The 25,598-nt window shown below is 55.7% G+C and overlaps 3 protein-coding genes across 3 annotated transcripts; 2 read left to right on the top strand and 1 right to left on the bottom strand.

Moving 5' to 3' along the window:
- Nucleotides 1–52: 52 nt before the first annotated feature.
- CSUI_001193 (uncharacterized protein) lies at nt 53–5,976 on the top strand. Its single transcript, XM_068061399.1, has 7 exons — nt 53–219; nt 736–1,256; nt 2,025–2,315; nt 2,938–3,019; nt 3,734–3,824; nt 4,381–4,584; nt 5,152–5,976. Exons 2-7 carry the CDS (start codon nt 962–964, stop codon nt 5,398–5,400), a joined length of 1,212 nt encoding a protein of 403 aa, XP_067926631.1. The 5' UTR covers nt 53–219; nt 736–961; the 3' UTR covers nt 5,401–5,976.
- Nucleotides 5,977–6,838: 862 nt separating this feature from the next.
- On the bottom strand, nt 6,839–21,880 carry CSUI_001192 (inositol polyphosphate kinase). The gene is made up of 6 exons (XM_068061398.1): nt 19,177–21,880; nt 18,433–18,499; nt 17,670–17,771; nt 17,038–17,178; nt 11,711–16,118; nt 6,839–11,303 (listed from the first exon to the last, which is right to left on the bottom strand). Exons 1-6 carry the CDS (start codon nt 20,803–20,805, stop codon nt 7,274–7,276), a joined length of 10,377 nt encoding a protein of 3,458 aa, XP_067926630.1. The 5' UTR covers nt 20,806–21,880; the 3' UTR covers nt 6,839–7,273.
- Nucleotides 21,881–22,056: 176 nt separating this feature from the next.
- On the top strand, nt 22,057–25,593 carry CSUI_001191 (uncharacterized protein). The gene is made up of 2 exons (XM_068061397.1): nt 22,057–24,150; nt 24,316–25,593. Exon 1 carries the CDS (start codon nt 22,498–22,500, stop codon nt 22,954–22,956), a length of 459 nt encoding a protein of 152 aa, XP_067926629.1. The 5' UTR covers nt 22,057–22,497; the 3' UTR covers nt 22,957–24,150; nt 24,316–25,593.
- The last annotated feature ends 5 nt before the right edge of the window (nt 25,594–25,598 follow it).

The raw sequence follows: 25,598 nt of genomic DNA, 5'->3' as shown, positions 1-25,598 counted from the left end.
CGCTGGGCTACCTTGCCACACCGCCACTGCCTTCTACAGGCACAACAGCCGGTTCTTTTCTCTGTCCTTTCTCGGTGCCCTTTCCTCTACAGGAAGAATAGAGAAAAGTCACGGTGCCTGGCAACAGTGTCCCCGCGGCAGCTCTTGCAGCAGGCAGCCACCACCGGCCAAACCATCGGTTCGAGGAAGATTGCAAGTGAGCTTAATGGGAGTGTGCCGGTGAGACCCCGCCCGCCCGGAATGCATGTACATTGGCTTGGTTCGCTGCTTTGGCCAGCCATCGCGACGCGGAACCAGACCTGCATCGAGTCTGCTTGCAGTTGGTTTTCAGCACCACCGTAGTGTGAGATTAGGAGTGACAAGTCTAGGTTTTCCCATGGGCATTTTTCCTTGCACCACAAAGAGCCTTCCCAGGGCCCTTCCTGATGACCGTTGTATAATCCGCGGTCGCCGCGCCTGAGGGGAACCGATGGACAGTCTACCCGAGACCGGGCTCGCGATACTACATCTCCGTCCAAGGAAGTTTGCGCAAGTGTGCTCGATGTTTTTCTGCTGAAATGCCAAGCGATTGAACTCGATATGGCTACCCCGCGGTTGTTGTACAGTTGCTCCGGTTGCCACTAGGCGCGTAGGAGTCCGCGCGCTGAAGCTTCCGGGCGAGTATTTTCCCGGCTGAGGAGGGAGATATCCGTGTTTTTTTTTCGGCTTTCCTGAATCTTGTGGCTTGCGTTGCAGCATAAAAAACCCCGGGAGGGGACCGTGGTCGCCGCCTGTGTGAGGTCGATTGTGGATTCCGGAAGTTTGTTGGGCTGCGTCGATCGTCGTTTGTGTCAGCCGCGTCCTACTTTTTCCAGAGCAAGAGGGGCCCGGTTGGTTACGTCGTAGTTTGCATGTTCTGTTTTGGGAGGCAGCTCTCTGTTCAGTGTTCTTGTGTATTTTGCCTGTGCCCTTGAGCGTTACCATGTCCGCTTCCGGCGGTCCTGCCGGTCCGACAGTGCGGCAGCGTCCGGCAGCGAATCTTCGGGGCGTGAGAACAGGGGATTCTGCTGCGGATGAGGAATCCCTTCTATTCAAAGATGATCCTTTGGCGCAGGATGCGAAAGAGCACGTCGAGGGGCGGGAGCCGGCTGCGCAGATGCGTCTCCCCGGTTCCAAGGACGCACGAGACCGTCTTTTCAGCGCTTACCTGGAAGAGGAGGAAGAGGGTAGAGACGACGACGCTGACATTGTCATCGAACGTGATGGCCGCATAAAAGGTATCTCGCCAGGGACGTGTTGAGGTGCGGCCCCTCGGGGCCTCATTTCTGTATATTCGTCGCCACGGCGACGGTACTGGTAACAGCCGAGTCATGGGCACGGCGGGGGCAAGGTACCTGCTAAGTGTGGTTGTGATGGCCCCTTCTGCGTTTCTGTCGATGCGTCTGAAACTTCGGAGTAGGAACACACTCGCTTGTTTGCTTGTCTCTTGATTACAGGGGGGCCCAGGCTGCTAATCAGCTTTCCCTGTTTCGTGTTGCGGAACGTTCGGACGATGTATTGTTTGCTGCCAAGTTGCGGTCCCGCTGCTATTGCGAAGACGCTACCGGTTGCAGGAGGGGTCACCGCAGTTTCTAACTCCGGTCGTGCTGTGGGAAAGCGCCGCCAGATGTGCATCACCGAGCGCCAGCTGCGGCTGTTTCTCCACGCCGCGCCATGGTGAAATACGCCGTTTAGGGCATACTTTATTGCGAGGTGGACTTCAACACACTCCGCGTGAGAACTGGCAGCCGTGGCAACCTTGCAACAAGCGGATGGGGCAAGCCGGCGCCAGTGCTCTTCTAAAGCGGTCCCTCTCTTTTTTTAGTCACGATGGCAGCTGGCCGCCTGCTGTTTCAGCGAGACTTGGAGGTTTTCACTTTAGGAGTGCTTTCCCTTGTCTCATGCACCACGTCCTGGAATGGCTACCTCATGAAGAGTTTGTTTCAAACAAGCTTGGGTATGATTCCTAGTTCTGTTGCGCGCTGGTGTTATGCTGTGATATACAGTTCATACGCACCCAGTGGATCGTGCTAGCCGGCATGGCGTCCTCGGCCCGTCGTACTTCTCTCGTATGCCGTCGTTCTCCGTTGATGAGCAGGGTGATGGTCGCCATGTAGGCGTAGACGAACAATTGTCGGACCGCTTTTCCCCGACGGTACGTCCGCGCGGACTTCAGGAGTTCAATATCCGAGCTCACGGCGACTACGACGGGATTCTGAGGGAGGAGATTCATCGACTGCTGATGGAGGAAGCACGAGGGCCGCTCTTCGAGTATCGAAACAACAGATCGTTCGCAGGTTAGAAACCTTCGGTACGAGCGCTTGACGTGTCGGGGAGTAGGTACGATAATTGCCGGGTACTGCCGCTGCTGTCCCTCCTACAGCCCTGTCAGGCTTCCCACAAACCGACAGTCATTTTGATGAGGCTTAAGCCAGGTCCTGGCAGAGGGTGACGAGTCTAGTAAAACAGCAGACGTTCTGCCTGTGGTGGGTATTTTAGTGTAGTCACTGCTCGACTAGCCGTTCCACTCTGCCCGCAGCTTTGTTTAGAACCGTGCAGCTCACGTCTCCCCGTCCGACCAGTGCGACAAGAGCACCCCTGTCTCCTGGGCACGGGGGGAGGGGGCGTGGCGCCTGTTCTGTTTCCCCGTGTTTGTTTCGCGAGAGAAAGCCCCAGAGTGGTCCGAGTGTGTGTCGCTGATTTTGACCCGATTTTGAAGGGCGGACTGGCGCACTTGTACGGCAGCGCCGTATGCGGCTCCATAGTGGTACAGGCGTATGCAGTGGTCACTGGGCGCTCTTCGTGAACTGGAGGGTCAGCGACGAAGCGAGGCCGTCGCGGCGATACGTGGTCGGTTGTGTTCGCCGGTCGAAATGCGTAGAAAAAGTCAATGGAAGTGGTATGTGAGTATTCTCGCAGGCGTACAGCTGGACAATACGACTTCGAGTGGAGGAGAAGGATCGAGCAGCTCCAGCTCTCTTCTGAGTTCGTCGCCGGTTGGGTGAGGATCCCACGGGTGGCAACATTTGTTCGTATAGTGCCTCTCCGGAATGCCGGTTCCACTCAACTCAACAAGTATCGCATCAGAAGTGGAGGAAGTTGAGGACGATATTCTCCCTGAAGAGGGATAGACCTGTAGTTGTTTAGCGACGTGACAGGCGGTGTCGGCCCGACAAACGCTCGTGCTTGCGGTGTGCGAGAGGAGTGGGCGGCTGTCACAGCTGGAGTGTTGGCGAACGTCATCAAGTATAGAACACCTGAGGGACCATGCAAGCCGTACTACTTTTATGTGTCAGACGTGTCGAATCCTGCTTGCGCATACCAGTTCATCAGTAAAGATCGACGTCCGGGTGTTAGGGTTCTGTTGTTGGATGTGTGACGGGAACGCAGGTTCTCAGGGGTTTTCGAGTTCCGGCAGCTTCGTCTTTTCTGCAGCTTGAGTGGGGTAGGCCTTTTCCCTGTCTTTTTGAGCGCAGTTGATACGTGCCGTTGGGAGGTTCAAGTGTTTTCGTCCGGAGGGTAGCGTGGGTGTTGTCTAGTTAAAGTGAAATCTCGCGACAGGTGCACGGTGGAACCGGTTCCCCACTGATATGGCGCCACGTGTGATTGCCGCAGATACCACTTTCGTCGCTTGACACCGCTAAGGGAACAAGGTGTGATCTTGCCGACGGTGCACTCAGCTGTGCCCAGCTCTTGTGCTGCATCGTCTCTTCAGGTATTTAGTCGCTTTCATCCTTGGCTTCGGAAGCATCCTTTTGGTCGCATCGCTGTGCTGCGTTATCCGTGCTGCGTACGTCAAACGCAAGGTAGGGATGTCTTGACGCCTTCTGCTTGCCTGTCACGACCGAGCGTTTAGACGTGTCCTGCTGGCCTCGTCGATTAACCAGTGAGTGGGAGTCGTAGTGATTTTTGTGGTACTTCACAGACAGAGGAGCTTCCTTGCCTAGAGTGTCCTCTGTCTTCTGCAAGACACTGACGGTGGGCATTTCGTAGAACTTGGGAAGTGATCGCGTGGCCTCACAGGCGACAGGGATGATCAAGCAGCGAGTGTTATGAAGATGTCTCCTTTTTTCTGCGACACGTGTGTCGCGTTGGGCGATGGATACAAGTTCGGTTTCTTGCTGTATCCTGCGTTATCCAAGTGTGCTCGTCCGGTGTGTGGAGGAGCGGTTGGCGACCTCCGGGTGTAACGTGGAAAGGCGACAGCAGCTTCGTCTGCAACCGGTTGTGCTATACCGACATGCTGTTCGATTTCTACCGCCTTCTGTTCGGTTCTTCACTTACTGGTCGCGTCGTTGCTCGTCGTTCTGATTTTTTGAGAACGGCAAGGGGAGGCCTTTTGTCTGTCGGTGTTCTTCGCAGAAAGCGGAGCTGAAGAAACTGCTTTTAGAGAAGCTCGGACCTGAAGCATTGGGCGGAGAGGACTACAACACAATGCCAGCTGCCGAGGACGCATCAGCACTGACCCCCGAGGAATCGTTTATCGTAGAGGAGATTCCGGGCGCAAGCGAGGGCTGGGTGGACGTGAGGGTTGAACAGCAAGCCGCGCCTGTGGAAGAAAAGATGGTGGGTCGTGTTGGTGCAGGCGGGTCACTGATCCACTCTGGCAGAAGGATTTCGTAGAGTCTGGATGAAAGTAGTCTTCTTTGGTAGCATACCACACTGGAAAAAACCTTGCTTGGACGTTCATTCTAGCGGGCGAACGAGTGAGTAGGGTGCTGACTTAGTCACTGGTGGTGTTGTTTGTAGCGACCGGAGAGTGTCGTTGCCGAAATATTCTCTCGGTATATACTCTTTCGTGCCAGTTCAACCAAGCTTACTACGAGTGGCCGTGCCACCTTATTCGTGAGGAAAAGGCCTGGCGTGTGCGTTCTTGGACATCCGAGACAGCTTTTTCCAAGGCGAGACCTCGGCGGGTTCCTTCATGCGTCTCCGGTGTTCAGTACTTGACCATGTACTGCCCTTTCTCAAGGATCCTGGGATGGAATCATTCATGTGCAGTGCTCCGGATTCTCAGTGCCTTTTGTGTGGCCTTGACGGCGCAATCGTCTCCTAATTACCGCTTGTAGAAAAATGCCTTGTGATGTTCGGTGTAGATGGTAGCGCGTGCGGTGGTATGTGTCCGGTGCGCAGATGGATGTTGCTTGGCTCGACTCTGTGAAAAGGGCATCGAGCACAGTGGCAGCTGTGGCAGTAGTCACTGCAGAGCCCGAAGGGGAATCGAAGAAGCAGTCTTTACAGAAGAGCGACAAAAAAGAGAAAAAGGAAAAGAAGAGTCAGGCGAAAAACGAGAAAAAAGGAAAGGAGACTCGCAAAGAGAAGAAAATTAAGAACAAGAAAGACGATTTGAAGCGCGCGCTGTCACATAAGAAGCGTGTATAGCGCATTGTTTTTCTTTTTTTTTAACCGAAGATGCTACGTCGCTCTTCCACTTGCTCTCATCGGCTTTCCGTGGCTCCTCATTGGGGTGGTAACGAGTGTCTGCGTTGCGAAACAAATGTAGTTCGTTGTGTTTCATTCCGCGGTGTTGCTTTTGAAAGGGCGAGTTTGAAATTTTGTTTGCTAGGGCAAGCGTTGTGGAGTCGCCATTTCTCCGGTTTTATGGGAGGGGGGGGGCATAGTAATGTCTGTTACGCGAGAGTATGGGAGTCGCGCGGGGCACTAGTTGGAGAGGATTTTTTTAGCCGAGTCGATCACGTAGGAGTGACCGGCGGTGTGTGGAATGCACTGGAGTGCCAGCAAGGGGTACCGTCGGGGTTTTCCGCTGGGTTCAATGGGTTTGTTGTGAATCAAGGGCTCGGAGGCACTGTGGAGCTGTAGGGTGGAGTATCCGGTGTAGCTGAAATGTTCTGCTATCGTGAGTTGGCCCGCAGCCCCCCTCCACTGTGCAGCATGTGAGACTTTCGGAAGTATACTGTGGTTAATTGCTCGAGATCCCCGATAAACTCTGTTTCGGCGCAAATGTAGTTTCACTTCTTCGATATCCGGGTATCGGGAAAGCTTCGAAAAACATTGGACAATTTTTCATTCATCCGAAAGCCATACCAGCGACGACAGCTGCCAGCGTTGCTGTCGCTCGGCGGTTACAGAGTCTACATCGGCGTGCGTCTTGTCCCAAGGAAAGTCGCGCGCGGCTCCCACGGCTGCGCAAGCGTAAGACCAGGTGTTACAGGTCCGCTGTGTCCTTGCGAAAGACCTCAAGCTCAACTGTACTGTATCTGGGCATCCTTCCACCAGGGAAACTCGGATAGACGCCATGTTGGCAATATCGATCGTAGTACCGGCGGTCGTCCTCGTCCGACGGGTTTCAGTGTGTGCCACATGGCGGTTGTGATTCCGCAGGTCGTAGAGCTTCTTCCGAGTCACAAGAGAGTTCACTCATGTGGGCCTGAAGAAGCCTGTTTCCTTATGGGGGAGGCTCTTTGTCATGCCTTTCACAAGAAGTAAGGACCAGCAGATGGAACTGACCGCAGGTTCACTGCTAAGGGTTCGACTGAATGTACAGATTCAGCGGTTCGCCAGAGAGGTGTGCGACTCGTGGCCGTGATGCCCTGTTGGCTGAAATTCGCAGCACGCGTACCGATCTTACGCATGCTCGGCCAGATACCCCAAACAGAACTGAGTATGCTAGCTTCGGGTGTTCAGAGCGCTCTCGCGGCAGCGGTAGTCCATGCCTCGCGGGGTGTTCGGTGGTGCAGGACGCTTATACCTTGAATATAGCACTAAGGCTTGCGCGGTCACCACGGCCCCGATGTTCAGTCAGGGAACGTCTATCCGAGACGTCCCGGCGCGGGCTTCGTACAGGACTGAAGCACACTGTCTCCTTGGTTTCGCTGGCATGTGCAACCCGCCTAAAACACGCTACCTGGATTCCTACTTGCGGCGGCGCCAAGGTACATGAAACGCGAGGAACCTGCAGCTTTTGAAACGGTGCAGTCGCGACTTCTTGAAGCAACAATGAAATTCACAAGTTAAAGACATTCGGTCTGTGTTCACGATTCTCGGACGGCCGGTCGGACTCTGTTCGGATGAGCTCATGCATAACGAAACATTCACTAAACATTCCCGGCTACAGTGGCCATGTGTCCGCTCCTGGTGCTTTCCCTTCTCTCGTCTTTCCTCCAGATGCATTCTGGATAACCTCCCAAGATACCTGCAGCCGAACCATTTTCTGACCCCTCTACCCGCCTTCCCACTCGGCAAAGACACTTCAGGGCACTTCTACAGTTGCCTAGCCTGCGGTCACCTCTCTGCTTCACTGTATATCCCCCAGCCCTGGTCTGCTGAACACAGGCGGAGCGGCCTCCGGATGACAGAATGCGGCGCCGGGGGAGTGGTCGGGGTCACTACAGAATGGCGTGTTCGCGGGGACCTTCAAGTCGGGACCAGGACTTCCCTCACGAGAGCGGAAGTGGACGGCGCCGCAGGAGGAGAGCTGACAACGGTCTGGGCATCCTGCCCAAGCCAAGTAGTGGTTCGCGCGCACATCAGATCCAGAGCGTGTCCCAGCCGATGGGGAGTGCCCACCGCAACCACAAGTCCGGGGCACGACGTTACCGTCTGTTTGTCTAGACAGACCGGCATGCAGCGGCACTGCCTCGGACGGGCAGACACCATCACTTGGACGGCGCTTTACGAGGGCGCCCGTTTGGTTTTCCCCCCCTCCCGCTAGCCGGCCCCTTTCACAGACTTTCCCGACGCCAGAACCACCAAAATATTGACATTCCCGGCAAACTGGTCGAAAATGCGGATTAAATGCGGCCTGTCGTGTAGCCGCAAAATGAGTGGCCCTCTCACAGCAGCTCCCAGGCGCATGCAGGACCGCGTGCACATGGGGACACCGGCCTACGCCCAGACAGCGACGCACCGAGCTGGTTTCCGCGTTTGGCCCACCGACCGTCGAGCGACCCACTTCATGCTGACCTGGGATCGCCATGCTGGAACTGCGACCCCTTCGGCAGTCCCCTTCTCTACCTGTGACACGAGAACGCGACACTCCTTCAACTAAGTCCCGGTTTCGTGGCGACCGACAAGCAGATGTAGCCTGTCTCATAAGGTCAAAAGCGGAGTCTCGAAACTGTCTCGGCCATTGCCTGAGGACCCATTCAAGCAGCGGTGCGATATCTCCGCCTCCTCCTTGGGTCAAGCGTAAGCTGCCTGAGGCCGCCATTTCGGGTTTCGAAGAACAAAAAAACTCACGCGAACCCTCGCCTTGATTAGGACTCAGAAGAAAACCCAGGTCAGAGGGGCTTGAAAACAGTGTGGGACTCGGGTCCCACGCATGCATACTTGCACGGCTCATGCCCATGCCCAGGCCTAGGCCCAAACCCAGTCGCAGCACGGCATCGGCGTCCATGGAACCCAAAACAAGCGGGGCACAGAGATCATCTCCGTACACTCCCCTGCGCGTGCTGCCCGTTGAGACGCCTCCAGGAGCACCAGCCGCCCTTCCATCTGGATATTCAGTGACGGTACCGCAGCTCTTACACTCACTCGCCGTCGAAGGAGATTTGTCGTCAGGCAGGCCTCGGACAACGCCTCGGACGATCACCCTCCGGGAAGACGATCCACACGAACATGGTGTCGGCATCTGACAAGGAAAACAATAATTTGCAGTACGGGTGGGCCTTTGAGGGCAGGCAAATAGACCTCTTCCATACCCCTCGCTCTGATTGCGGAAAACCTGCTGCTTTCCGGAAAACATATCACGGCTCTCGTGAGCGCCTGTTGAACCTGAACTGAGGTCTTGTTCCGGTGTAAAACTAGACGCGGTTTCCTGAGCTCTCTCGCTCGAATGTATCGGCTCCGTCGAAAACTCGAGACACGTCTGGCGTGCTTGACTCTGAGCCCCTGACAGCTCGCCTTTCTGCGCGTTCTCCAACAGTCGCGCAGTAACCGACTCCGCGAGCTGGCATGCGGTAAAGCCGCGAAAAGGTAAGAAAACTTTTTGCTGAACGACCGAAACGGAGTGTCTTCTCGGAAAGGGAGGAAAGGACGACAATGCTTGTAAATGCTTCGATTTCTTCCGTTCTCTCAGTCTGAAAACCCTTCTAGCCTCGCGTCGAGTCAAATCTCTCCTGGTCGTGACACGTACAGCTCTGCCCTCAACTTGACCTTGACTTTGACTGAAGGGTGTCCGTTGTTGAGTCAGCGGTTCTGACTCCTGACAACTCACAGCAGGAGTTGCAGAGCTTCGGCTTTCAAGATGTAATCCTTTTCTCTCTTTGACACCGGAACGGCATTCTGAGCGGGCGACAATCTTGGGGTCAGACGAGACCAAGCAAAGAGTGTATGGACAATTCAGGGGCGTTCCTGGTTGGCAGGGAAGAGATGCAAGATTAGAAGGACAATCGCGAAACCCACCTCCTGACGAAGAAAGTAGTGTGCTCCTCGGCATCCATGAGTCAACAACGGCTTGCCAACAGGGATTGGTGGTCGAGTGGCAATACTTCTCCGAAAGCGGGGAAGACTTGCTGCGTAGTCCTGGGAGTATATCAGCCTGGAGTGAACTGGGTTGCCGTTGACACGGAGGCGATGTCCATGTAGCAGGCGACGAACAAACTCTCTCAGCGATGTTAGGTAGATCAAGTCTACGTGAGGAAAACGAAGCGCCCAACCTCGGGAGTCCCTGCGAAGCGGGCCGTGGTGATTCAGATGTCCTGCATGACCACTTTGGGGAACACAATCCCGAAGACGCGACACATGTGACACTATCACGAGCTTCTCCTCCGGACGACATCTTCCCCTCGTCCCATCCCCTTCGTAGTCTACCTCGTTCTGGTAAGTCGTCTCCTAACGCGGGCCGCCTTTCTCGGGTCTCCATTAGCTGGCGAGTATTTTGTGAGATTCCTTCCTCCTCGAGTAAGTCATTCCGAATGTGTGCTGCTGCCTCTGCCAAGGCTGGCTGCAGGTTTTCCTGATCCACACGTATCCGTCTTGGTTCTTGGTCACTGAGCCGCCGAGGACACGAACGACGTGACACACGGTCTTCACACGCAACTACGGAAGTCACATTCCTCGGTTGGGTGGCATGCTGAAGACGTTTTGCCTCGACGGCGAGCTGTTCCTGACCACGCTTCATACTTCCGGTTTCTGGAGTCCCCCACAAACCATGTATCTGCGAGTGTGCGACGTCCTTCGTCTTGCGAGCTGGGTTGTACAGGGAGTGTTTGAAGGACCGAGGAGACTCAGCACCGTTGGTCACCAAGCTCCACGGGTCATCGTGCAACGCGAAAGGGTCTCGCTTCATGTCGCTCGCATCTTCAAGAGGGCAGCCCGCTTCTCCAACAACGGAAGTGCGTCTCCCTGGTCTTTTGTTTGCCTCACATCCCTCGAGCGCTCCGTCAGTCCATCCTGACGAAAACGCAGGCACTGTCCAGAGCCCGCTTGTGTCCGTGCGCGTCCCCAGTTCTGCTGAGTGCCAGCTCCGGTGCGTAAGAGGTAACGAGCGGCAACCGGCTTGATGGAGATCCCCCAGCTCTGCATGAGCGGGCTGCTGGAAGCCTGCACTTATCTCGGGGAAGTGACTTGCTGGCTGCAAGTCCTGGCCGATCTTCTTGAGTAGAAAAACCGAAGATGAACCTTTTTTCGTGCAGCAGCGTACTTGATTCGCACGCGAAGCAGTGAACCGTGTAGATCCTTTTTGAAGCCCTCCAGCCCCCACCCCCTTTCTGGAAGCGATTTCAAAAGGTTGGTCCAGTTTGCGCGACAATTCAACCTGTCCGCGGAAGACTGTCATTTCTTGTTTCTTCTGGCCTTCTAGATTGCAAACTTTCCTTTTGTTTTTACAGGACTGCCGGAGGCGGCTGGAACGTCTCTTTTTCGCCCGCTTGGCTACATCGTCCCCCGCGTCGTAACCGGCGTCGTCGGCAGCTGAAGCCCGAGGCGGGGAAGCTTCTTCTTCATCCCCCGAGGAGAAGGGCGAAGAGAACTCCGAGTCGGTTGAAATATGTTCTCGCTGAGGAGAATGCAAATCTTCCCCTGACGAAATCGACCCGCTGTTGTCGTGTTCTCTTCCGCTCTCCTGTTTTGGTGTATCGTCCTTCTCGCTTTCACTGAAGCTCGAACTACTTGAGTTGTCGAGAGAATCACCGAAGTCATCGCTGGAAACTGTCATGTAGGAGTCGCTAACACAACCGTACAGAGACCGCATAAAAACGGGCCGGTCCGTATTTGCCAGGCTTGCGTACAGGCCTCCCGGAAAGCCCAGCCAGTCGCTGTAGGGCACGGACGTCCATCGCCGCGACTCTGCTGTACGACGGAGGTTCGGCGCGGAAAGGGAACGCCTGTTCAGAGAGAGCATACCACAAGCAACGCAATCTCTGAAAACACCGCACCACCTACGACACACAAGAGATACACGAGAAGCCAATCGCGAGAGCACCAGAAGACAGGGCCCGACGGAGCAATAACGGAAAGCAGTCCCTAAAAAACCTGCGGCTCCAGACCACAGGCACGAAAGAACGGACGTGCCTACGAGGTGAGAATGCAAGGAAGATACCCACGAATGGGTTGATACGTCGGTATAGGGCACTAGCTCAGGTGCGAGCCCATCCTACTAACGGCTGAGACGCGGACATGCGCAACGGCGAAGTAAACTCGCTGACAACAAAAGAAATGGCTGCGCAGACGCAGAGGAGCAAAGAAAAAGGAGAGCACTCTTCCAAGGGTGACCGCCCCATGAAAGACTCACCTGAAAAGAGCTGTTGGCACAAATTCTATGCTCAAGGCTCGTCGTAACGAAGGCGGTGATGGGAGCAGGCCATGCGTCGACGCGGTGGCTTGCCTGCTCATTGCACAGCTGTCTCCGGCTTCTTCGCTACTGCTTGGTACCCACTCGAAACTACGCCTCCGCCGTTCCGATTGCATGGGCTGCTGCTGAGCTTCGCCAAATGACAACGGAGGTGCCACTGAACCCAGCGAATATTCAGCCAGGCGGCCGCTTGAGAGACAGGAAAGGACCGGATTCGCGGAGGGGCAAAAAACTGGCTGAGCGAAGCCGCTTACTTCCCCTTGCTTGTGAAGTGTCTCATGGGTTGGCCGAGGTACCGACCGTCCGGGAGACAAGGCGGCTTCTTGAGGCTTGAGCAGAATACCTTGAAATGCCGCTACTGCGGACAGTTGGAGCGATTGCAACGGAGACGGGCTCCCGGAGTAACTAGTGGCCCCACAAGCACCTGCTTGGAAAAAAGGGAGACTGGCCGGACGGACTGAAGCCGCTGGCGATACCGGCGCCCGATGAGGATGTGGCATCGGTGGTAGCGAGATGCCTTCCTGCGACTTAATTGAGAAAGAGCTCGAGCTCTGGGCAGCGCCAAAAACAGGACCCAGTGGCGCCTCTGTAGTTACCGTAGAAAAAGGAAGCAAACGGCAAGAGCAGGGAGAAGAGAGGAAACAAGGCATTGCCGACAAAGCGGTACTTGATGGAGAGCTTAGCGAAGAGACCGGAGTACAGTGGGAAGGCGCAGTGAGTCGAGTGGCGCACAACGAAGACCCGGACGGGTAACTTGATAGTATTCTCGGGTGGGCAAGGCTACCCGAAGGCGGGCAGACGTACTCCGAAGACGTGGGTGCACAGCATGCAGGACTGGTCACAGCCGGCCACAAGGGCGGCTGCGTCTTCATGGTCGCAGGCGCCGAATCGGAAAGCGTAGAACCTGACATGGAATGGGAAAGCGTTGGGCCTGGTTGACCTGCTGCCGAAGACCGAGAGAATTCCAGTTCTCCCTCGCTCGGGAGACGCCCAGTCTGAGATATCCTGTCTCTATGGCTTCCTATTGTTGTTTCCGTCGCTTGATCGGCCGCTGTTGCTCCTTGATTCCTGTCCACCATCCCGACAGCGCGAACGCTGAAGGTGTGCAGGGCGCTCGGAGAAGCCGTTGTAAACACCACGACACCCTTCCCTGTTGCGATTCCTGCCTGGAAATCGCCCGTAGCTGTACGGGGCCCCTCCGTGACCGTGTTGGAAAGCATCCCCCTTCCGTTTCTTCGTGTCTCTCTACCTTCTTCACCTCCTTTCAGACTCGAACGCTCTGCTTCGTCCCGCAGCCCGGTTTCGTGCCCGTGTTGTTTCGCAAGAACAGCGGTCTCCACTGCTGTTGTCCCCCTCACTGTTTTCGCCTGTCCCAGGCTTTCTCCATCACTCACTCTTGTTAGCCTGACACCTCTGCTGTCAGACCGCGACTCCGCACCTTTCTCCAGTTCCATCATCTTACCGACGGAATTAACCTCTCCTCCTGTCACGGCTGTCACGGCCGTCACCCTCGCAGTCCCCCTCTCGGATTCCGTTTTCTCCAGAAGTCCTCTAAGCAAAACTTTATTGTCTCTTCCGCACTGCGTGCGAAGCAGGAGTCGCGGTGAGTTACGCGACGTGTCAGAGCATGACGAGCTGAGCTCATCCGAGCACGTCTGCTGCGGGCCAGCCTGACGGCCCCCAGACCTCCTACAAGCGTCACCCGCAGCCAAGGAAAGATGAGATGGCGCCACCTCAGTGATCGGCTGAGCTCCAGTCCTTCCATCTCTGGTTGTTGTCCGTTCCAGCACCACGGGACAAGCAGAGCTTTGAGCCGGCTGAGAGAGGGGTGACAAGACACACGAAAGAGTGTCCCGGAAATGGCCGGCTGCCCTTAAAGCGTGATGAAAGTTCTCGCGAGTCTGTGATTTGGTCGGCAAGACTTGTAACGTGCCTCCCAAAACTCTGTCTGCTGGAGCAATACTAACCGGCGGAGAGAGTGGGTCCGCCAGCCCACAGCCTTCACCCGCGTCTAGCCCGCCGGCCTTCTTGGCAGCGTCCCCGCTGCTGCCGTCGTGTAGCGCAAAATCGTCATCCACCCCACCCGGTGTCGCACGCTGCGACACGCTGGGGCCTGACCGTTCCATTGAAGTGCCCCCGAGCTCGGATAGCAGTGGAGGTCCAGTCCTCATCATGAGCCCTGGGGCCTCGTTACTGCGAGCTTTACCTTTCACACTCACAGGGCGAAGCGTGTCCGGAAGTGTGTTCATTCCTTTGTCACCCCTCGATCCGGGGCACTGACAACTCTCTTCTTCTCCAATAATATGCCTCGGACACAAGGTTTTGATGTGTATGCCTCCAGGGTTCCGCTGTCTTTGTAAAGATTCACTGTCGGATTCTTTACTGATATCGCTTCTAGTACTCGCAGGCAAGCTCCTCAGACTGACTCGTCCTTTACTAAAGGCACGTCTTCTTCTCTCCCTGCAAAATCCATGGCATCTGTAGCCCCCGCTGCTCACTCGCGAATACTCAATGTCTCTCCTCTTTCTCCTCCTCCTTGCTAGCGCCAAGCGTTTACTAGAAAACAGCAGGTCCACTTCTCTATAGTCCAAGGCCACGCAGCTGGTCACGCTACTACGGCTGCTCTCGCTTTCTTCCTGAGCTGCCTCCTCGCCTCGCTCGACTGGCCTGCCAGAAGGGTCCTCGTTAGCGGCTTGAGAAGAACGACGAAAGAGCTTAGATTGACTCAGTTTCCTCGAAGACACACAGGATGCGTCGGCCCGTGACGAAGGAGCTCCGCCCCAGCACACGAGATTCTGTTGTTGGCTTGAGCTCGTCACACTGTCCTCATCCTCTCTAAAAACTCCAGGGCGCCGACTGGGCGGCTGCCGCTTGTTGAATTGTTTGGCAGTGCCGAAGGCACCGACCGCCTGTGACCCAAGACGAAACTTGTGGAAAGGAAAAACCGTGGAGGAGCAAGGTGCTTTCTCAGCATCGGTAGAGTTCTGGCCCACTGTCCCGGCCCCGCCAACGGAAAGGGCTGCCTGCTGATTTGCAGGACTTTGTGCTGTCTGAAACAAGTGCAAACCGCGCACCCAGTCTGCTTCGGGAAGCCTGGTTTCTGCTTGTCGCTGTGGAGTGTGACAAGGAGACGCCAGTTGCTGCTGGAAGCCGTGGGTGTGATACTGCTGCGGCATCTGTGCTCGGCCGCCGGATCCCTGAGAAGCCCCCCCAGAACGCACAAGCTGTTTCATGACCCCTATACCTGCTGGTGCTACTTTGAGGACAACAGTGTCCCCACCCCACTCGGTCAGAGGAATTCTGTCTACTGCAGAGAAAGTCAGCGGGCCTGCATGTGAAAGAGGCTTCTCCTGAACTCCGGCGGCTCTCTTCTCCAGAACTGCCGGCGCCGCATAAATGCGCCGCCTCTTCTTAGCTGCCCTTGAACCTGACTGACTCACGCTCCGGCTCCACGGTTGCCCCACGTCTGGCTTCGCCTGTGGAGGAAGCGCGGAGACTGCCTCTCCAGATACTCCAGTTGAGGAAGATTGCAAACCGACTGCGACTGCACCTCCCCGGTCAGACACCGGTACAGGGTAATAAGTACCGGTGACGGCGCGGCTGACAGCTGAGGTAGACGACAAAGGTGTGGTAGAACCGGAGAACGGCGACGCACCCGCGCATCCAGTTTCGTAAGCTCCACACCGAGGCTGTACGTATGAAGCTGAAAAGACAGGTCCTGGCGCAGTAGCTGCGCTAAAAGCGACGAGAGGAGCCGCAACGTTCTTTCTGCCAGAATCTGACGGACAAACCCCTGAACGAGACGAACACGCACTGTCGGCCTCACTTACGGCAGGAGGGGAAAACGAGCTGATAGCCGTGTTTGCACCATGCGGCTGGTACCGAGAGCTGGAGCTGCTGCTGTTAGAGCGAGACGTGGAACCACCACGTGGCAAGGTAACTGCAGTCTTCTGCTTGTCATTTCGCTCATGAACGGCGAGTTGCGGGGTTTCCACGTTACGACAGGGGAACCGTCGCTGGCGTCTGCTTTCCTCAACTTGTGAAGGAAAGAGGTTATTTGCCTGTCCGCACTGTCCTTGTTTTACACTTTTGCATCCTTCAACCGGCAGCGCCCAGAGTTTACTGGTCTGCGTCAAAGCAGGAAGAGGAACCGTGACGCCTTTTGCAGGAGACGCCGACGGCGCTGGGAAAGAGGCAGAATTCGAAGAAGAGACAGAAGGGAGGGACGAAGCACACGGCGGCAGCTGCCGCGAAGCCTGCTGGGGAGTTGTTGCCGCCAACAGAGTCTCCAAACCCTCGATTAAGTTAAGCAAACCGAACAAATACTCCTCGTCAGGCGTCGGGTTGTCTGGTGAGAGCGTCAAAGAGAAAGGAGTCCCGAATGCGTACTAAGAACTTGAAAAGGTCCAAGAAAACAAAGAACGAGACTCTGAGTTAGAAAGCAGCACTTTTCCTGAGAGCTCTCAGAAGACGAAGCCTCGGCAATTTAACCAGACCGGAATGAGTCCGGGGGCTACAGACACGCCGACAAGTCGCGCGCCCACAGCCACCCTTCAATAACACTGGCCACGGACGCACAAGAACACATTGAAAGCAGAAGAAACTGCGATCTTCCTGTCTGCTTTTGACCAGATAGCTGAACGAGCACATTCAATACCCTCCCGGAATTCCCTCTGTGCAGTTTCGAATAAAGCTGACGCTCTAACGTTGTTTGGGAGCACGAGACTGCAGGCTGACGCCAGCAAGTGCCTATCTAGTTGTGTCACATCGGCATGAGTCAAAACGTTTACTTTTCGCAAGAGTGCTCAGAGTGACACGCCCACGCGTTCTCAGACGACAAAAAGTCACCTCAAAACGCACACTCGCGGATGTCGGAAGACAGGACCTACCGCCTCCTCGTACAAGGACGCAGGGGCGCCCCCTACACCCCCAGCTGTTGAAAAGACGGCTGGGCCTCCAGAACACAATAGCTATAATTTCCACGTAACCTGTCACCCCATGCCAACTTGGCGAGACTCAACTGAACGTACCATCTCCGTCCCCTACTACTCGAATTTTGGAACACAGCCAGCTGGTAAGAAGGGATGCTTGTAAGCAACGGTATTAGCCCAGGGCGTCACATGCACACGGCAACGATACATGCTTGCACTCAGTGCAAATACGCGGCCCGGAGGAGACGGGACAGCTGTTTCCCAGTCTCAATCTCATCTCAATCGCCCAAGCAACCGCGGAAGCCAAGGTGGCGGTCGCAGCCGCGTTTATCTCACCTCGCAAGTAAATGGTGTTAGCAAAATCGATCATGCGAATATCGAGAGAAGCTCTGCGCTCCTCGGGGTCGGAAAGGCCTCCATCGTACACCCACAGCAGCGACGAAGACCAAAAACGGTAATGCTTCAGCTGAGCCACGCCTGAGGCAACGACAGATACGTCCGACCCCGATCCAACCGCAACTGTTTCGAAAGTAGATTCCGAGTGCTTTGTCAAACCGGTTGTTCCGCGCAGTTGACCCGAGAAAGGTAAGAGCAGCTACACATATGTGTCGCACTCGCGGGCTGAAGAATGACCACGCTTGCAAGCGAGGCTGTCAGGCTCTAAAGTTCGTGGAGAGTCACGCCTTCGAAGCGCGCACGAGATGAGTCTTGCCTACACATCTTACAGGCACGCGTGCCGCCACAACGCATGCTACACGCGTACAGATCGTGGGGGACACTACATAGAGCACGACGGAAGTCCAATCTCTTCCGCAAACCTGGTCGACACTTCGCCACGATGTATGCTCACGGGCAGCATCCCCCCATGTATACATGTTCGAGAGACTTAGAATGCCAGGCCCTTAGCGGGCCAGCGAGTGTCACGAACGCGTACGCGGCCCCACTGACAGACGCACTTTCAGACTTACAGTTATAGAAGATATGAAGCTTTTCAAGAAGAACAGGAATAAGCTCCACGTACAGCGTCGACCCGTTCCAAAACCATTGCCGGATGGCGTTCGGAACTTTCTCTGCAACCAGCACAGACATCGCTGGTGCAGAACTGTAAGGCATGCACTAAGCGGATAGTGTTGGCTGAGAACAGGACGCGATCTACTGCCAGCTACGGCTCTCGGACCAGTCACCTATTTCGAGTGTTGTGTAAGACTGAAGGCGAGGCCCAGCAGTGACTGCCCCCGTCCACCCCCGTCACCTCCATGTGCTCAGACGCGGGACATGCGAAGTACACACCGTTCAGCATGTAGACAGGCCCGACAAGCCTGGCAGTATAAGTGTACCAGGAAAAACTGGCTGAACCCTGCCTCCTCGCCTAGGTCGGCATAGTTGGTGTGGACTGTGTAAAAACCAGGAGAGAGACGACCAAACAGCTGGAAAAAATACGCTTTAGCACCTGGCGCGCCTTCCAAGAAGCCAGGCGCCTTCTCCGTTTGGTCACAGCCAGTCCTTGAGAATATGGAACGCACTCGGCTCTCCCGCCTGGGAACAAGTAGGCCTCATGCTGGGGAACAGTTATCTAACTAAACCACGCCTACCACGAACAGCGACGCTCCCCCACCATTTCCCCATCGCCCCCTGTTCGGGGGCAGGAGAGACGAGACATTAGCTCTCTCAGACTTTTCTGTTGCTCCTACTCTCCACTTGAGATCTGAAAGGGAAACATTACTAAAGTACCTTTGGTAAGTTTCCGTCCCCAGTATTTGTCCCTGTAACAGAGGGTATCTGTCTTCTTGTTGTAATACTGCAGGCACACCACAGACAAACCAGAGCCACAGTGTTCCAGGGCCGGGACGGGGAAGAGGCCCGAGGGCCCGCACTGTGGCAGGTCGAAAATGCCAGGAGGCTCAGGCTGTGCGACTCGAGGCTAGAGACTGGTCACTGCGTTCTCTGTTCACCAAAAAAAATGAGGCAAAAACGGAGACGACGCGATTGTACTCCAGTGCCCTGGCCACGAAGAGCTCTGTGGCCGCTGCGCGTGCGAGAGGTCCAGGTTCCCCGATAACCTGAAGAGGTAACGCGCGCCAGACACAGGGCCTGTACCCGGCAAGCATTTTCTGACATGCACCACAACGGGGCCGTGCTAGCTGTAACACTCCGGACTGTGACACCATGAAAACCAGTCCGAAGAAAGCAGTCCGGCAGAATCCGGGGATCATCAAACTGCGTCGTCTTACAGCTTAGGACGAGGTCGCCCTATACGGACTGTCACGCACGCCGATACGCGCCTGCTGTGCACTCGGAAGGCTGCTACGAGAGTACCTCGATGCGTCGACGCAAAGTCGGCAGTCGCCCTCTAACAGTACAAGGCGAGCGCTTACATTCCGGCCAGAAAAAACGAGCTACTATAAAATACCCCGTGGTGAGTCACCTAATTTAAGAAAAAAAACACTCTCCGGCTGCACACAAGCAGAGGCTCACCTGACAGCCGCAGAGCCGAAATCCGAGCTCATGGCTCGTAGTCTTCATACTTTTCTCGAGCTGACGCTTTTCCTTCTCCGGGGAGGCGCCGACTTTCCTCTGTCTTTTCCCCATCTTGATATCGAGCACACACGGCTTCTTGAACCCGTACACCAAATCTTCTAAGACGATGTGCCGCAGGTGCCCCCGTACCGTTGGCGGCGTCCCCTGTCCGCCTGCGCCCGGACTCCCCGCCTCCGAATCTACCGGAGCACTGGTCTGTACCCCCCGTCCGCTTGACACATCTGGACTCTGTGAACCCGGGCGGACACTTCCATCAACCAGCTTCTCCGCTCGACAAGCGGCATTACTCGGTTTCACTGCGAGACCCTGAGGCCCTTCTGCCCATAAAGAAATTGAAGAGTATTCCGAAACGCCACAGTCGTTCTTGCCCTCCTGATCATTCGCTTGAATCCTATCGACAACACTGGGTCTTCGTTCCCTTGTTTCAGAACACTCTGAGCCTGCTAAAGGTGAATTCTTTTCCGCGGTAAGAGGGAACGAACGAAAGAACCCGCGACATGACAAATCTAAGGTGTCTTTGCCCCCTGCGCGGACTGCATCCAATATTCGAGGTGTACGCAGCGTAGGTACGTTGCCCTCATCTTGGACAGAATCCTTATGTTCCGCTTCCGCCTGCACGCAGCTGTGGTCCTCAGAAAACAGAGCAGAAGTAGGAGTGACAGAACGAGAGGGGAGTGGGAACAAACTCTTCCCGCCATCTGACAGCTCTCCATGGCTTTCCGCCCGCGACCCGACAGAGCGCCCTGCGGGAATCGCAGTTCTGACTGTCGTGCGGCCCGCGACGGGAGGCGTCGTTTGAGGCTCGTAACACAGGCCTGTGCCTGGGCCCTCCCCTTCTGCACCTTCCGGCCCCTCCAACGGCTGAAGCTGGGATCCTCCGACGTGCTGTTGCTTCTGACAGCTGCTGCACGAAATATTTCCTGGGCGAATTGTCTCGGGGAAAAAGACACGCATTCCGTTCCTTGGGAGACCGACCCTTTCCCTGGGGCGTGCATGCTTGCCAACGGCGCGAACAATCTCGTGCGTCTCCTTCCGGGCCTCTGTTGCGTCGCACTCACGCTCCCGGTGAGCCGGGGGAGTCTCGCGGTTCTGCTGTCCCGACACACATGGCTGTAGTGGATGGCAACATTTTCTCTCCTTCCCTCCGACCCCGTCCCTCGCCCCTTTGCCCGAGGGATCACCATTTTCCCCAGATTTTCTCGTCCATGGTCTGTCCAGCTGGGCGTGCTGCTTAGTACCCCTCTGCTGAGGGTCATCTAATGGTTCCGACACGGCACACTTTTCCTTCGAAGCAAGGACAGCATGAGAGGATGAGCCGGCAGAGTCTTCCACCTTTTGGAACTGCGCACGGACACACACTTCGGTGACTCCGTAATAATGCGGGACGAACTTCTTGAGTATGTGCAGAGGGCCAGACTCGGCGTTGGATGCGCCGAGAGCAGACAGCTTCTCGTAAAACCGGTATTCGTTCTCGTTTAGAGGTTTGTACACTTTCGAAGAGTCTTTCGGCTTGATGAGCCGTGAGTGACCCCCCACCTGGTGTCGGTATGCTTCGATGATGTTCATTCTCCAGCACCGAAAATGAAAACTCCAAGTCACACCCCAGGAGAGCTTGCCATGTTGATCTGCAGTGGGCAGTACCAGCGCTACGACTTCAGTCGCGATACAGTTCGACCAGCAGTTCCGTTTGTGTGCGCGACAATCGTCCAGAATGAGCACATGCTTTTGGCCGCTTTGTGAGCAAGAAAGAAAGACAAGACAGATTTCAAGGGTGAAGAGAAAGCGGGCTCCGGAGTAGGCAACACGAAGTGTCACAACGCTACAAGTCGTCCAGAAATCGAGACACTGACGACGGCGTGACAAAACTGAACACGTCCTTCAATTTCCCTCCACGGAGCTGTCCGACCCTCAGCGGGAACTGAGGCGACATCGTTAGTTTGGCTGCATTCCCAACCGGCAGCGGCAACACGGCCTGTTCCTGCTGACTAGCACATTTGTCAGTGACCACTAGCTATGCACGCGGGGCAGACATCGGAGCCTCTAAAAGGACTGCTGGTGGCCTACAAGTGCGCAAAAGCGTACAGCGCAGCAATAACAGAAGTCTGGCGCGCGTGTGCGCGGCACCTTCGTGTGTCATCCGGCGCCACCCCCTGCGACAGTCCCGGCAGGCCTTGCGGCACCGCGCACGGGCGCCCCGACGTAACTAGTGCTCCTGGCCAAGCTGCGGCACACCGGAACGAGTCCGACATCTGCAACCGGCGAACAGCGCAGAGACAAACTCCGCTTGAACTTGGTCCGAGGCCGGTTTACGACAAACGGAAACTGACAAGACAGTACCAGCCAGTCCTTGCTTATGTGTTAACAGCGCACCCTTACTGAAAGAGAAAGACGCAGCGGGGGTGCTGCCCAGCTAACTCGCCCTTTCACGAAACGTAGTACAGCGTGGAAAACGTTTCGGACAAAAATGACGCCGAGAGGAGATGGCCAAGCGAGCAAAAACAACCATTGTCCCCAAAAGAAGACAAACGCGACCGTCGCAGGGTAAAATCGGCAAAGCTCCGCGACAGCCTCTATTCTTCCTACTACCAGAAATAGCGCGGTGAACGACGAAGACAGAACGTAGGAACACAGCCACCTGAACGGGCAGGGAGCGAGCGTTGTATTGAAGTGAACGAAAAGATGGCACCGCCGCCCGTCGCAAAAGGGACGGCATGCGAGGGAAAGCGCGCATGCGTTCGCAAACCCGTCAGTCATCGCGATCTTTCAGTAGAACACGCCGGCGAAGTTCGCCCAGCTTGGGAGTGAACTCGGAAGTGATCGTGACCCCGCGAGTTTCGCTGTATACTGTTGCCGGGCTGGTGAGGGGTACCCGTTGCTCGAGTAAGAGAGCCGCTGCAGCGGCGTTCCCTGGAAAGCATATGCTATCCAGCTCATCAGGATAAATCACGGCAAGTATTAGTGTTGTCTCTGTCTGTGGAATCTCTTGCCCTTCCTGTTTGGTCGCTTTCCCTGATGTGGAGGTCCACATGTGTGAATAGGCCGTCTCCCCCGTGTCCCTTCTGAGGGACTCAACCCCCCTCGCCTCCTGTTGTCAGCTGCCGTGGTAACAGAGTAGCCGCCTCTGAACCACTGCCATGATACTATGTTTGGTTAGCAACAGGGGTCGGAGAGACGCGCTTCAAACGCTTTCCGGTCCCCCCACATGTCGCGCTCTTCAGCCCCATCAAGCAGCTACAATCGTGAAAAGCTTTGCTGTGAATGCCGTTTGTAAACGTGCAGTCCATAAAGCGTTCTTTGGGATTCAGTTTCAGGGCTATATTCAAGTGCGGGCGCCTGGGAGTTTTTGGCAGAGTTCCTTTTCACTTCAAGAAAGGCGGGGGGTGGTCGAGCGCTTTTACTAGCCACTTTGGCTGGGCCAGGAGGCGTTATACCCACCGGCTGCAACTCGTCCCACGCACGGACGCATTCCCGAGATCTCTTTTGTTATTGTGGAGTATGCCCGGCGCAGCTGTCACGTGCACAAGGACAGAACGACCCCGCCGTTGCTTTTTCTCTTACAATCAAACACGAGGCCTTCGGTGTTGCCGCGGATATCCTTCGGTACGGGACAAGCGGTTGCACCGGAGTCTTTTGCGCGGGTGCTCCTGCAATGCGGGTGATCACTGGAGGAAAAGAGGTGCTGGTTTTACGGCAGCGGTTTCACGGAGCGCCTCCTGAACAACGCTCGGTGTGTCACTTCGGGACTTCCTTTGCTGGTTCGTTGGTACCCTCGACACACACACAAAGAGTCTCGGTATCTTGGCTTGTGAATTCAAGGAACACATGGAGGCGGGTGAATCCGCTCGCAGTACGCTTCTGCTTGGTCAGAATCTCTCTCTCTGTAGTAGTTTTCTGAGAAAGATCGTGTGTACATGTGAAAGCCTTTCTGCAACTGCGGGCACTCAGGCGAGGCTTCGCAAATCCCTCCGCAGCATGTTGGCTGTAGCGAGCTACGCCAAACTGCAGCAAGTGTTGTAATGTTAGACGTCGCACCAAGTCCCAGTAGGCAACGTAACAGGCTGGATCGCCGGGCAAACTCGCAGACGAGCAGTTCTTGCTCACCGCCTCCGCTTCGTCAGTGCTGTACTCACTTCTGATTTACGAGCATCGACTTGGGTCTGAGGGCTCCCCAGCCATACTCCAGTGGTGGTCGGTGGTCCGAGAGTTGCGATTTTGCTTTTCATACATATGTTTTTCAAAACTAAAAAAGGCACGTGTGTCGCCCACAACACAAGGGGCTCCCTTTCAGCTGAGAATTCGAAGACGGCGTGACATGATGGTTTGGCGTTCGATCGGTTTTCGTGTCGCTGCTCAGTCGTTCCATACGCCAGAGAGTCAGAACGATGTGTGCATTCCCGTGTTGCGAAACTTTGTCGTTCTCGGGCGTTTGCGTCTTCTATTCCGGGTCACATCCAGCCGCGCAATGGTACACACACTGCGGTGCCTCTCGCATCGGTGTTCACTTCTCATCGGATCTCGCACGCTCTGATACGCCAAAGCTCCTCTCCGCACATATGCTCGGCTTCGGGGCGCAGCTATTTCTCTCTGCGGAACACCATGCCGCGGTCTCTTCGCCTCACTGAAGAGATGTTCTTTCTCTGAAGCGAGAGTCAAGCTCGTCACTTCGTCTGCTATCTCCGTGCGCCCCCCCCCGAATACTCCATCACCAGTTCATTCCGCGACGATGTTACTCCTACTCGGGTTCGACCGCCCTGTGTACTGCATCCAGTGCCGCCTGGGTCCTGCGAGCGGTCAATCAGACACTTCCGGAGCAAACAGGCTCACCGATGCACCAGTGCTTGGAATGACGGGGGCGGAAGATGGCATTGCTTCGAACTCGCTTGAGGAATTTCCCGGTGCTCTCACCTTTTTGTAAGTTGCAGCCCCTGCACCGAAGACGGTTTTGCGTTTAATGCTAAAATGAGGGGGTGCGCAGGTACTGCTCGCCACCCCGCTTTAGTTCATGTAGGCCTCCAAGGTATGCTGCTGTGTACGCTCTCTCTTTTCTTTGAGAGTTTGTTATTTCTACCCGCTCAGGACTCTGTCTGCATTAGATCCTGTTGCGGAGCGACTTCACCCCGAGCCCAGAATCTGGTTGTCCTCTAGCAAGACGATTGATCGTGTATGGGGATAACCGGAGCTGTGCGTGGTAAAGCAGTGGACTCGGGAGTAAAAGAATAGTCAACGCAGTCGGTGAACGAACACGGATAAGTTCTCTAACCGAGAAGTGCGTTGAGGCCAAAGGCAGGAGAACTTCGAGTCCACCATGACGGTCACAACCGTGCTCACCTTGAACTAAGAAGACTGCTGGAGTAAGACCCTCAAAGGTAAGCCGGTAAGCCCTGCGCAATGAAATAGATTAGTCAGTGTAAAGACTGTCAGTTGTATGAATGCGACCGCCTAATATGACGCAACTGAATACACCTTTATAAGTAAGCTTGTGCCTCTACAGTGTGAGCGCAGTTTTCCTGGGAAAGAAACAAAGACAGACCGGCACTGGACCGTGTGCTGCCAGCTGGGCGCGCGCGCGGCGGCGCTACAATAAGGTTCGGGAGTGGCAAGGACTGCGACAGCGGCATCCGCCCCTGCAACCTTTCAGTGCGCAAAACAACACAACGGAGACTCGGAAGGAAGCATCACAATCCGGGGGACATTTGTAGGCCCCGCACACCCCCACAATTCGCTTGCTGTTTTTTGTAGTGGTGTGTGTCCTCCGACATCTAACTCCTGCGTTCGGGCCCCGCGCAACCGCCGTTGTCCGCCGCACGCGTTGCAGGTATGTGGCGAACGAGTCAGGTGTGTACGGAGGAAAATGTATATGGGCGCGGCCTGAGCGCCGTCCACGCCAACAGGCATCTCATTTGACTCCCACTCCGTGCGGATGCTGAAACGGAGAACGCCAGCTCGTGACTTCGTACGAGCTGTAACTTCTGCGCCGGCCGTGGGACGGCATATCCACAGGACTTCCATGAACCCTTCAGCTCATCGGTGGGACCGACGTAGTTTACTTGGGAAACAGGCGGTTCTCGATTCTTGCCCTTCGGCCGGCGCCCCTGATGCAGGACTGCGGGACACTCTCTGCCTGGCTAGTGGGTGCCCGATTCTCCGGGCGGCATGCTGCCAGCATCCGCGTCAATGACCTGCTCGGTGAGATCCCCTGCGAGATGCAACAATTAGGTGCGCCAGCACCCGCACCCAAACCCAAACTGCACTAGCACTCGTTTTTGGCCACGTGACAGCAGGGGGGCAACAGGCAACGTTCCCGCCATCTCCGAGTGGCCCTAACCAGAGCGTCGGCTCTGGAGAGGGTAATGTACCAC

Source organism: Cystoisospora suis (genome assembly GCF_002600585.1).
Source record: "Cystoisospora suis strain Wien I chromosome Unknown contig_475, whole genome shotgun sequence".
NCBI classification, from domain to species: domain Eukaryota; phylum Apicomplexa; class Conoidasida; order Eucoccidiorida; family Sarcocystidae; genus Cystoisospora; species Cystoisospora suis.
Note: the sequence above shows the minus strand (reverse complement) of the source record. Positions and strands in the feature narration are given on the sequence as shown.